This window comes from Centrocercus urophasianus, unplaced genomic scaffold, assembly GCF_019232065.1.
Source record: "Centrocercus urophasianus isolate 14NV4802_14NV808 unplaced genomic scaffold, USGS_Curo_1.0 seq_2, whole genome shotgun sequence".
NCBI lineage: Eukaryota > Metazoa > Chordata > Aves > Galliformes > Phasianidae > Centrocercus > Centrocercus urophasianus.
This window is the reverse complement of record NW_024884755.1, coordinates 16,228,601-16,240,893: the sequence shown is the minus strand read 5'-3', so window position 1 is coordinate 16,240,893 and position 12,293 is coordinate 16,228,601. Positions and strand designations below refer to the sequence as shown.

General features: G+C 54.7%; 1 protein-coding gene across 1 annotated transcript in view; it reads left to right on the top strand.

Annotated features, from left to right (window-relative positions):
• Positions 1–12,293, top strand: part of ANKRD11 (ankyrin repeat domain 11) — an 80,440-nt gene that overhangs the window by 67,083 nt on the left and 1,064 nt on the right. The window contains exons 6-12 of the mRNA XM_042821259.1: positions 531–734; positions 1,752–1,894; positions 2,336–2,483; positions 2,978–9,687; positions 10,484–10,582; positions 10,686–10,829; positions 11,217–11,309. Coding sequence (XP_042677193.1) covers positions 531–734; positions 1,752–1,894; positions 2,336–2,483; positions 2,978–9,687; positions 10,484–10,582; positions 10,686–10,829; positions 11,217–11,309 — 7,541 coding nt within the window. The remainder of the gene's footprint in view (positions 1–530; positions 735–1,751; positions 1,895–2,335; positions 2,484–2,977; positions 9,688–10,483; positions 10,583–10,685; positions 10,830–11,216; positions 11,310–12,293) is intronic.

The window sequence follows — 12,293 nt, the reverse complement described above, 5'->3', positions numbered from 1 at the left end:
TGTGGGTGAAGCTCACAGCCAGCTGCTGCATACATTCCCCACCCGCTGTGGGGCCTGTGCAGGCGTTGTGCTGTCTGTGCATACTTTGCATCCCACACACAGGTGTTGCAGCCTTAGCCACCGACTCTGTGGTTCGTAACCCTAGTCCAGCAGCCCAGGTTGCTCTTACTGGGAAACAGCAGAGAGCTGTGCAGTGCTGAGAGCATTCAGCTGCTGCCCCAGGAAACGCCGCCCTCCCAGGGCTGCCAGAGCTCACGTGCACTTGGTAGAAAAGACACTTCCTCAGGAAGGGAGGTTTTGGGGTGAGGATCTGCACGTGCAAGGAGCGTGATTCTCTGCAGCGGCTGTGGCAGCCTGCAAGTGCTGCCTGTGCTGCACACACAGGCTTTCCTCCGTCCTCGCAGCAGTTAACTCAGTGCCTGTGGGGAGCGTTTGGGTGGAGAGATGAAAAGCGGTGCAACAGCTCCCTCTAAGGGTTTGGGTCTTCCCATGAACGGCCGTTCGTGACCGTGCTTCTCTCCTCCCTGCAGTTGACACAACACCAAAGCATCCCTCTCAGTCCACAGTTTGTCAGAAGGGAACTCCTAACTCTGCCTCCAAAACCAAAGATAAAGTAAATAAGAGAAACGAGCGAGGGGAGACTCGGCTGCACCGAGCTGCCATCCGCGGGGACGCGCGGCGCATCAAGGAGCTCATCATCGAGGGCGCCGACGTCAACGTGAAGGACTTTGCAGGTGAGCAGCCCTGGCAGCAGGAGCTGCGTTGGGTTTTCCACCCGGAGAATGGCTGCTGCCAGAGAAAGCCTTTCCCTCGTGTTGAGGGTTTGCTGCAGGTCAAGGGGAGACAATCCCAAAATAACTACAGAATAAGGATTTTGGTTAGAAAAGATGTTGTGGAATCGTCACGCCAGAGCTGGATGGCTGATGCTGCCAGCATCCCGGGGTGCACGTGCTGAACACGGGGTGCCCAGCTGCCCCTGCAGCTTCACTCTTTCTGTTCTCTTTGCACGATTATAAATAGCGGTGCACGTTCCTCCGCCCGTGTGATGAACATCAGTGTGAGACTGAAGCTCTGTGGTGATTAATTCTGGTCACAGGTGCCCCTCTCACTCAGCAGGGAAGGTACTGCAGCGATCTCCCACGGCGCTATCAGCAAAACACCCGGAGCCAGGAGACTTCAAAACAGCGTCTGCTTAAAAATAGCTTGTTTGAACATGATAAAATGCTTCGTTCTGTGCTCTGCAGAGGTTTGTTTGAGAACTGGGGCCGCCGTTACTGTGGAGATGTGCTGTTTGGTGTATCTCAGATCGGGCTCTGTTTTGCAGTGCAGGGCTGCTTGCTTGGAGAGGACAAATTATGTCTGTGAGGTCTGTGCAGAGGATGTTCTGGGGGAGTATCTGCAGCTCAGTGCACTGCTCTGTGTGGCAGCCCTGTTGCTCAAGCTGGAAAGGAAAAGGACTTAAGCCATGCCTTAGAGCATAAAGTTTCCTAATTCCATACCCCAAATTTCACCATTGGTTTTGCTGGGTCTGTACTGTTTCCATCACACGATGTGGGTGCAGATGAGGAGAGGTGGGGCTGCAGGGGCTCCTGCAGGGCTGCAGTTGTGAGGCAGAGCTGCGGGTCCTGGCGCGGGGCCGGCTGTCCCACCGGGCTTTGTGGCACAGGCAGCAGAGGCAGACAGGAGTTCCTCCTTACTGCCTCCAGCCCCGTGAATGTGATGCCTGGTTCTGAAGGTGTGTTTGCTTGCAGGCTGGACAGCATTGCACGAGGCGTGCAACCGGGGTTACTACGATGTTGCAAAGCAGCTGCTTGCTGCAGGCGCCGAAGTCAACACCAAGGGGTTGGACGACGACACCCCCCTGCACGATGCAGCAAACAACGGGCACTTCAAGGTTGGTTTTTGCTGGTCTTTATGGATTATTTTTTTTAATGACTTTTTGTTTTTTCCTTCCAGTCCTTTCAAGCAGCCAGCTGTGCAGACACAAAGATTCTGGGTATTCTGTTATCATTTGCTGCTGATAGCTACATAGCAGGTGGGAGCTCCCTGCGCCATTCTGTGGGGCTTTTCTTGTGTAGGAGGAAAGCTCATCCTTTCTGGAACAGGAGGAGAGAGCATGGCCTTGCATCTTGTTCTGCTTCTTCCTTCCTTGCCCAAGTTCATCTGTGTTGCTGGGTTTTGTCTCCTTTCTTACCGATATCTGTTAGTGCCACAGGTTTATCCCTGGCAACAGGCTGCTCTCCTGCTTGAAGATGCACCCCCATTCTGTTTTATATCAAAAGCATACAGAAAAGAAATCTCTATAAACATTTAAAGTCTTGATTTCTGTTTCCAGGTGGTGAAATTGTTGTTGCATTATGGAGGGAACCCTCATCAAAGCAACAGGAAGGGAGAGACGCCGTTAAAAGTAGCCAATTCTCCCACCATGGTGAATCTGCTCCTGGGGAAGACGACGTACCCCTCCAGCGAAGAGAGCTCAACAGGTGAGGCCAGTTTTGTGCATGTGGTGGTGTTTGTGGCCCACAGCTGTCTGTGAGCACAGAGCTGTTAGGAGGACAGCAAGGTCAGACTCGTCAGAGTGCCCACATGCTGCTGCTGCAGTCCAGAGTCCTTCTGTAGCCATAAGCCCAGCTCAGATGGGTGCAGCCTTGAGCTCCAGGAGCAGTGGCCGTTTGCCCTGGAAGCCCGCACTGAGATAGCTTGCCTGGTGTAATTAAGATACAGGATTGGAATTCATTTGCAGATAAATGGATATCTGACAGTAAGATGTGGGTGATGTCCCAGCCCGTGCCTGGATGGGAGGATGGTGGACGTTTCCAGGCTGTGTGCTGTCATGGCTGGGCCAGGTGGGAAGTGCTGCAGGTTTCATTAGCACTAAGTGGAGGAGAGGTTCCCGTCCCACGGGGGGTGTTGGCCTGCACTGTTTGCAGTCATAATCCTCTTCACAGGCCTTAACGTGTTGTTGTTCTCTCTGCAGAGACCTCAGAAGAGGAGGATGCCCCTTCCTTCGCACCCTCCAGTTCCGTTGATGGCAATAACACAGACTCAGAGTTTGAGAAGGGCCTGAAGCACAAGCCCAAGGCCCAGGAGCCCCCCAAAACCATCACCCCAGTAAAGGATGAGTATGAATTCGATGAGGATGATGAACAGGACCGGGTCCCACCAGTCGACGACAAACATTTGCTGAAAAAGGATTACAGGAAAGAGACTAAAGCTAACAGTTTCATTTCCATACCCAAAATGGAAGTGAAAACTTATACTAAAAATAACACAATTACACCAAAGAAAGCTGCCCACCGCATCCTGTCGGACAGCTCGGACGAGGAGGAGACCGGCGTCGCTGTGGGGACAGGCGAGAAGCTGCGCCTTTCGACCCACTCAATATTGCCCAGCAGCAAGATCCGGGAGCCTGCCAGCACCAAGGCACCGAAGGAGAAAAGCAAAGTAAAAAAGAAGCGGAAGAAGGAGACGAAAAGCAAAGAGGTTCGATTTGGCAAAAAAAATGACAAATTTTGTTCCTCTGAATCAGAGAGCGAAAACGTGGAGAGTGAGGAGGATGATAGAGACTCTCTGCAGAGCTCTAGCTGTGTAAAGGACTCCAGGCTAGTGCTAAAGGAATCCTCCTTGTTTAACTCTCTGTCTGCCTCATCGACCTCTTCTCATGGGAGCTTAGGATCCCAGAAACACAATGCTAACCTTACAGAACAGCACTCCAAGCACTGGAGGACGGACAATTGGAAAACCATATCTTCCCCAGCTTGGTCAGATGTCAGCTCCTTGTCGGACTCCACGAGGACGAGGCTGACGAGCGAGTCGGACTACTCGTCTGAGGAGTCGAGCCTGGAGTCGCTAAAGCCAGTCAGGAAGAAACCAGAGCACAAAAAGAAAAACACCTCCCACAGCACTGTTCCTGAGAAAAAGAATTCATTCCATAGCAACGTGGACGGAGCGATCCCGAAGCTGGACAAGGAGGGGAAGGTGGTTAAAAAGCATAAAACGAAGCATAAACATAAAAACAAGGACAAGGGGCAGTGTCCCATCAGCCAAGACATTAAAATAATCAAAACTTTTTCTTTTGAGTTTGAGGACTCTAAGCAAAAGCCTGAGAAAGGCTTGATAGTAGAGACAGAAAATCCAGTCGAAAACAAGTTGAAAGTGTTAAAGCACGAGCGAGAACACTGTAAGAAGGAAGACAAGCTCCCCAAAGGTAAAGCGGAGGAGAAGGACTGGTTGTTTAAAGATGAGACTGGAAAATCCTCTAAAGAGGAGAAATCATTAAGGAAAGTCAAAGATGGCAGTAAAGACCTGAGCAAATCCTTCAGGGAAGGACTGAGTAAATCGGAAAAAGAGAAACCTGTGAAGGAGAAGTCTCCCAAAGAGGAGAAGCCGAGAATACACAAGGAGGAGAGGAAGAAGAAGTCGAAAGACAAGCAGTCCAAATCCGAAAAGAAGAACGAACTGAAGGAGGAGAAAGCTGCTAAGCTTGAGAAAGAAAAATCCTTCAAGGAGGAGAAGGAAAAATGCAAAAAAGACAAAATGTACAGGGAGGAGTCCGGGTTCGATGAGTTCAATAACAAAGCCCAGTTTCCCGAAAGCGAGGACACCAAGTTCAGCCTTTCGGATGATCAGCAGGAGAGGTGGTTCTCAGACCTGTCTTCTGATTCGTCCTTCGATTTCAAAGGCGAGGATAGCTGGGATTCTCCGGTAACGGATTTCAGGGAGATTAAAAACGACACTGTGGCAAAGCTAATCATAGAGCCAGTGAAAGAGGAAATTAAAGACAAGAAAAAGGAAAACAAGACAAAAGAGAAGAAAGAGTACAGCGAGAAACGTAGCGAAAAGGACTCTTTCTTAAAGAAGAAAGAGAGAGACTACGTGGACAAGAGCTCAGAGAAGAAAAAGGACCAAAGTGACAGGCACAAAGCTGCTCCTGGTTATTTGCCTGAAAAAGATAAGAAGAGGAAGGATTCTGCAGAGGGCGTTAAGGAGAAGAAAGAGAAAGAGACGGGTGAAACCAACAAAGACAGAAAGGATTCCTCTGATGGCTCTAAAGACCGAAAGGAGAGCAAGACGAAGCAGGAGGAGCCGTACCGGGACGACTTCAAGGAGTTTGGCTGCGAGGCGTTCTTCAAGGAGAAGCCTGACGCCGAGTTCAGCAGCAAAGCCCTGGAGAGCTGGGAGAGGCACCACTCTGGGAAGGACAAGGAGAAGAAGGATGCTTCTGAGAAGGAAAAAAAAGAGAAAGCGAAGCCAGAAAAGTACAAGGAAAAATCCAAAGAAGGCGACAAGGAGAAAAGCGAGAAAGCGGCTCCAGAGAAAATGCCAAAAGACAAAGAGCTGGAAAAGAGCTTCAAAGAGAAGAAGGAAAGCAAGGAGAAATACAAAGATCTACACAGCAAAGACAAAGAAAGGAAAAGTTCCTTCGACCAGGTGAAAGAGAAGAAGGAGAAAAGCTTTTCCACGGACCGAGAAGACTTCTCTGAGAAGAAGGATGAGAAGAAGGGCAAGGAGAAGAGCTGGTACAGCATCGCGGACATCTTCACTGATGAGAGCGAAGACGAGAGGGACGATTACAGCTTGACGGGGTTCAAAGTGGGCGAATTGGTGGGGAGCGAGATGCACCGCCTGGACAGCCTGCAGGAGAAGGACGAGGGTGAGAAGGAGCTGTACGCCGACAAACACCGCAAGCACTCCTCTGAGCGGCAGCACTGCGGGGAGAAACAGAAGGACAAGGAGTCCAAGGAGAAGAAAAAGGACAAGGGAACATCGGAAGGGGGGAAAGAGAAGAAGGAGAAGAACTCCTTCGAAAAACACAAGGAGAAGAAAGATAAGGATTCTTCGGAGAAGTACAAAGACAGGAAAGACAGAACGTCCATCGATTCCAATCAGGAGAAGAAGAACAAGCAGAAGCTGCCGGAAAAGGCTGACAAGAAGCACGCCGGCGACGAGAAGGTGAAAAACAAGCACAAGGAGAAGCTGGATAAGGAGCATTCCAAAGAGAAAAAGTCTTCGAAAGGAGGAGAGCCGGAGAAGAGCCTGCTGGAGAAGCTGGAGGAGGAGGCTCTCAATGACTACAGAGATGACTCCAACGACAAAATCAGCGAGATCTCCTCCGACAGCTTCACGGACAGAGGGCAGGACCCCGGGCTCAGCAGCCTCTTCGAGTCTTCGAATCTCTCTCTTGCAGACGCCTCCGAAGAAAAGTTCAAGGACTCCCTGCCACTGCCCTGCCTGCAGGACAAACTGAAGGAGAAGGAGCGGCACAGACATTCCTCATCCTCCTCAAAAAAGAGTCACGAGAAGGAAAAGGCGAAGAAGGAGAAGACCGAGAAGAAGGAGAAAGCAGACGAGTTCAAGGACTCCAGCAGCAGAAAGGATTCCACTCATTACGAAAAGGATTTCTCTGTGGATGGGGAGGCTTTCAGCGCTTCCTACGGCATGAAGGCAGAGCCTGATGAGGAACCAGAGAAAAGCATTGATTACTTATTTTCTGAGAAGAAAGATAAAAATGATTCTGAAAGAGAGCTGTCAAAGAAGGCGGAAAAAGACAAGACTTACGGCTCCAGCGCCATCAGCACTGCTAAAGAGAAAAAGAAGCGAGATAAACACAAGGAAAAGTGGAAGGAGGAAAAGGAAAAGCACAGAGACAAACATGCAGATGGTTTCTTCAAACATCACAAAGATGAACCAAAGTCAGCACTTAAGGACAAGGACAGTCCTCAAGTTACCGCCTTCAAGGATAAATCGAAGGAGGAAAACCTCAAATTTGGTGAGACCAAACTGAAAGAGAAGCTCAAGGAGAACCAAGAGAAAGACAAATCAGAGTCAATAAAAATAAGCAACGGCAACGAAAAAATAACCCTTTCCAAAGACAGCGGCAAGAAGGATGCCAGGCCGAGGGAGAAGCTGCTGGGGGACGGAGATCTGATGATGACCAGCTTCGAGAGGATGCTGAGCCAGAAAGACCTGGAGATCGAGGAGCGGCACAAACGGCACAAGGAGAGAATGAAACAAATGGAGAAAATGAGGCACAGGTCCGGAGACCCCAAACTGAAGGACAAAATCAAGGGCTCTGAAGATGTCCGCAAGAGGAGTCTGGATCTGACAGCAAAGAAGCCGTTGGCGCTGGACACGCAGCTCAAGGACAAGAAGCTCAAAGAGCTGGGCCCGCTGACGCCCATCCTGTCGCCGGAGAACAAGGCGCAGCCCAGCGCTGGGGCGGACTCCAAGGACTGGATCACGGGCCCGCAGCTGAAGGAGATCCTCCCGGCGTCCCCGAGGCCAGACCAGAACCGGCCCACGGGCGTCCCCACCCCGGCGTCCGTCGTGTCGTGCCCCAGCTACGAGGAGGTGATGCAGACCCCGCGCACGCCCTCGTGCAGCAACGAGGACTACACCGACCTGATGTTCGAGTGCGCGGACTCGCAGCACTCGCTGCCCATATCCACCATGTCCATGAACGCCTGCTCGCCGTCCTTCTTTGACAGGTATGCCAACGTGGCGGGGGCCCTCCCTGAGAACCCGGCTCAGACCCCAACTCGGACCATCCCCTCCTCCAACCTGTACCGCTCCATCTCTGTGGACATCAGAAGGGCGCCCGAGGAAGAGTTCAGTGTCGGAGATAAGTTCTTCAGACAGCAGAGTGTCCCAGCGACCTCAAATTACGACTCTCCGGTGCAGCATTTAATGGAGGAGAAGGTTCCCCTTCCTTCTGTTCCCGCTGAGAAGTTCCAGTGTCTGTCTCCTGGCTATTACTCTCCGGACTATGGGGTTTCTTCGCCCAAGGTGGAAGCCCTGCACTGCCCACCAGCGGCGGTCAGCGGGGTCTCGCAGTCACCTGAAAGTGTCTTTTCTGGTTTACAAGCAAAGTCCTCCCCTTCGCACAGAGATGAGCTTCTGGCTCCCTCGGTAGAAAGTGCTCTTCCCCCTGACCTGGGCATGCCGCTGGACACCACGGAGGAGCAGCAAGCCACCGCCTCCATCATGCCCCCAGAGCCCACCTACCTGCCACCTATTGAAGAGAATAATTTTGGTTCGGCAATGCCAGAACAGACCAGCATGGACTGGGACACCCCTCCTGCCCGGAACCCCGACACGGCAATCCCTCCCAGCCTGATGGCAAACGCAGGCGAGCACTCTGTCGGCTGGTCCATGGGCCCTGAGCTCCTGATGAAATCACCCCAGCAGTTTGCCGAGTCCCCAAAGCCTGCGCTCTGCTCCCTGGAGCCCATCCATCCGACGCCGGTCGCCTTCATCCCCACAGACGCTTCCTACCCCGTTTCCCCCATCTCGTACCCTCTGTCCGTGTCAGAGCCGGGGCTGGATGAAGTCAAGGAAGACGCTGAGGAAGCGGTACCAGGAGAAATGGCGAATGCTGAGGAGCAGGCACCATACATGTCCCCCACGAGGCTGGACACGTTTTTCACCGGCTGCAAGCCCCTTCCCGAGGAGGCACCCGAGATCCCCGCCGAAGCCCCCTGCGCCCCAGCAGAACCCGAGGCAGAGGTGGTCAACGTGCCAGAAAACACCTATTTGGAAAACAGCGGCACGGCGCCGGCAAACGGCGAGGAGGCAGTGACGTGGCCAGACCCCTTCACCACCACTGAGGATGAGCTGGACCTCGGCCCCTTCTCGCTGCCTGAGCTCCCGCTGCAGCCCAAGGACGTGGCTGAGGCGGAGGTGGCCGAGGCAGAGCCGGCCGAGGAGGGCACGGCTGCAGCTCCAGAGGCGAGTGCTGGGAGCACAAAGGCCGGCACGGCTGCCGCAGCCAGCGGAGAGGCAGAGGAGCCTGCGGCTGTCCCAGCAGCACCCGTCCCACCCACAGACCCTGAGCCACCAGCTGAGGAGCAGAAACCTGACGGGGCTGCGCCAGAAGCCACCTCAGAAGCAACGAGTGGGGCAGAGGAGAAAGGAGGGGAGGAGGCAGAGGCGCAGGTGCTCCCAGCTGCCCCGTCAGAGCCTGCCCAGGCTGAGGGCAAAGAGGTGGAGGGCGCACACGACGAGCCGGCCGCCTCCGCTGCAGCGGCGGAGGGCAGCTCCAGTCCTCCTGCAGCCCCCACCGAGGGCAGCGCTGGCCCTGAGAGCACCACAGGGCGCACCGGGAGCCAGGGCCCTGCCTCACAGCCCGAGGCCCCTCCGGCTCAGGCAGAAGTTGTTGAGCCAGTGCAGAAACCAGTAGCAGAAGCTCCCAAACCCCCCAAAATAGAAGAGATTCCTCAGCGGATTACCAGGAACCGGGCGCAGATGCTCGCCAACCAAAACAAGCAGAACGCCGCGGCTGCCGAGAAGGAATTTCCTGCCGTCCCCGCGCCCACCACCCGCACCAAGGGCCGAGTGACCGAGGAGGACGATTCCCAGGCGCAGCACCCACGGAAGCGCCGCTTCCAGCGCTCCAACCAGCAGCTGCAGCAGCAGATCAACACGTCCACCCAGCAGACCCGTGAGATGATCCAGCAGACCCTGGCAGCTATCGTCGACGCCATCAAACTGGACGACATCGAACCGTACCACAGCGACAGATCCAACCCCTACTTCGAGTACCTCCAGATCAGGAAAAAGATCGAAGAGAAGCGGAAAATCCTCTGCTACATCACTCCCCAGGCTCCGCAGTGCTACGCCGAGTACGTCACCTACACGGGCTCCTACCTGCTGGACGGCAAACCTCTGAGCAAGCTCCACATCCCCGTGGTGAGTCCCCTCTCTTTGCCTGCGGTGTTAAAACGCAGCGCTGAGGCTCTGTCCTGTCTGCCAACACGGCCACGTTGTCCCCCAGTACACCCAGAGCATGGTGCCCAGCAGTGCCTTTCCTGTACTTGTAGGCAGTTCTCACAGTGACAGAGCGAAGCCTTGAGGAGCAGGGGGCTGTGTGGTTAATGCATCCCCTGAGATGTGCTTTTGCAGAGACCTTAGGCTGTGCTTAAGAGCCTGAGATTTGTTCAGGTTTTAGAGAAGGGTGGTGTGAATGCACAGGATTTGAGGCCAGAAGGCAAGATGGCTTTTAAAGGCAATGCAGTAATGAACCTCGGAGAGTGCAGGATAGCTGCTGCCTTTGTCCACTGAGCGCTGCTGTTTCACCTGCTGACAGCACGCAGGATCTGCCTCAGCTGCTCTGCACAAACGTGCTCTGCAGGTGCTTGGCGCTGCAGGCAGTAACTGCAGGATCCTGCAGGAGGAGGTCAGTGCAACTGCCTCCCTCCCTGCTGCAGACAGGGTCAGGTACTCTGGCTATTTCTGCTGCCCATAGGACGCAGCCCATGCGTCAGTTCCGGTCTGATGAGCTCGCACCCCCTTCGCCTGCCAGCACTGCCATGGGCGTAGCTGAGCCCACACCTGCCTGCTCCTTCCTGCAGCAGTTCAGGGCCCAAGTGCCACAGCCCTGCAGTTCTTGGCTCCTCCGGGGTGGTGACTCCTGCAGCTCCCTGGGCAGCCTGTGCTGCTGCCTGACCAAAGCAGCATTTCCTAACTGCCCCATTGTGCCCCACAGATCGCCCCACCACCATCGCTGGCAGAGCCCCTGAAGGAGCTGTTCAAGCAGCAGGAGGCCGTGCGGGGGAAGCTGCGGCTCCAGCACAGCATCGAGCGGGTAAGGCAGCGCCAGCAGCTCTTGCTGGGGACAGAGCCCTGAATTCCCTTTGCTGAGGGAAACTGAGGTTGCTGCACTCACTGCTGTGTTTGCTCTCTCCCAGGAGAAGCTCATTGTCTCCTGTGAGCAGGAGATCTTGAGGGTGCACTGTCGGGCAGCACGGACTATTGCCAACCAGGCTGTGCCCTTCAGTGCCTGCACCATGCTGCTGGACTCCGAGGTCTACAACATGCCTCTAGAAAATCAGGTCAGTAGTGCCTGCCTGCCGGCACAGGGCTGTCCCTGGGGAGCTGTGCAAGACCCCAAGCAAATGGGTTTATCTGGGTTGAGTTACAGGGAGAGAACCGTTAAAGTAATCTGAACGCTGGCTTGGAAAGCACTGGGCTGCTTCCAGCATAAAGGATGTGGAATCCCTTCCTCTGCTCAGAGGGAATTGGGCCGGGTTTGGGAGCTCTGATGTATCTCCTGCACCCACCACACAGCAGGCAGTGTCTGCCTGTCAGGCTGTGCTCCCACATCCCCCTGCTCTGACCGCTGCGAGCGAGTGCTGTAAGAGGGGTCTGAGCACGGCCTGTTGGACCTTGGAGTGCTGAAAGCAAATAACCCATCTCCCACGTCATTCCTTTTTGCTCAGGGAGACGAAAACAAGTCGGTCAGGGACCGCTTCAATGCACGGCAGTTCATTTCCTGGCTGCAAGACGTGGACGACAAGTACGACCGGATGAAGGTGAGGCTGTGGGTGCAGCGCCAGGCACAGATCCACTGCTCAGCACCATGGGGCACAGCTTGGGGAGCTGCATTCCTGTGGCTTCCAGAAGCTCTGCAGCGAGGCGTGTGGGTTGCTGGGCCAGAACCAGGGGATGGGGACACGTTCTGCTTGGGGCTGCCTGTCTGGCTGCTGCTGCGTTGTCAGCCTAAGCCTCCTGTTCTACTCACCCCCACGGTTGCTCTTGGCTGGCTGCAGCAAACTGGGAATTGGGCAGGGTTAAGAGTGCTCTGCAGGGCCCTGGGCAGGCAGACCTGGGGGAGATGTTGGTCCATTGGTGACAGAGAGGTGGCAGCTCTGCAGCAGCACCCTGTCAGCCCTGTTACTGACACCATGGGTTCAGAGCTCTGAGTGCTCATGGCTTTGGAAGCTACTGCACCTCCCCGGCTGCAGAGGGTTGGAGATTCGTGATCCTTGAGGTCCCTTCCAACCCTGTGAGGCTCTGTAATAGGAAGATAATAGCAGGGTGGTACAGCTTTTGTCTGCAGCAAATGAGAATAAGCCTAAATACAGCAGCTACAGAGGCAAAAATGAAAGAAAATAGCTGCTTACCTTTGGAAGGCCTCAGATAGACAGTAAGAGATGCCCTCACCTCCACTGCCAGCCCTTAAATCAGGTCTGGGAGCGGGAAGATCCTGGCTCCAGCCCTTCCATCACTCAGGTTCATTGCTTGCACCTGAGCTCCCCTGGACTGGCCCTGCCTTCCCACCGGCTGCTCAATCACTGCTCCAGGCTGTAGCCCTGCCCCTGCAGGCTCCCCTGAGCTGCTGTTGGCTCGTGGTGACAGAGAGCATCCTGAGCTCTGCGTCGCCTCCAGGCACAGGCCGGGCGCTCCTAACAGCAGGAGGAGCGCGGGAGGGATCCGTTCTGTGGTGGGGGCTCCACAGGAGCAGCCCTGTCCTTCCCAAGGGGTGCAGCGCCCCCCCCCCGGCCCTCACCACCCCT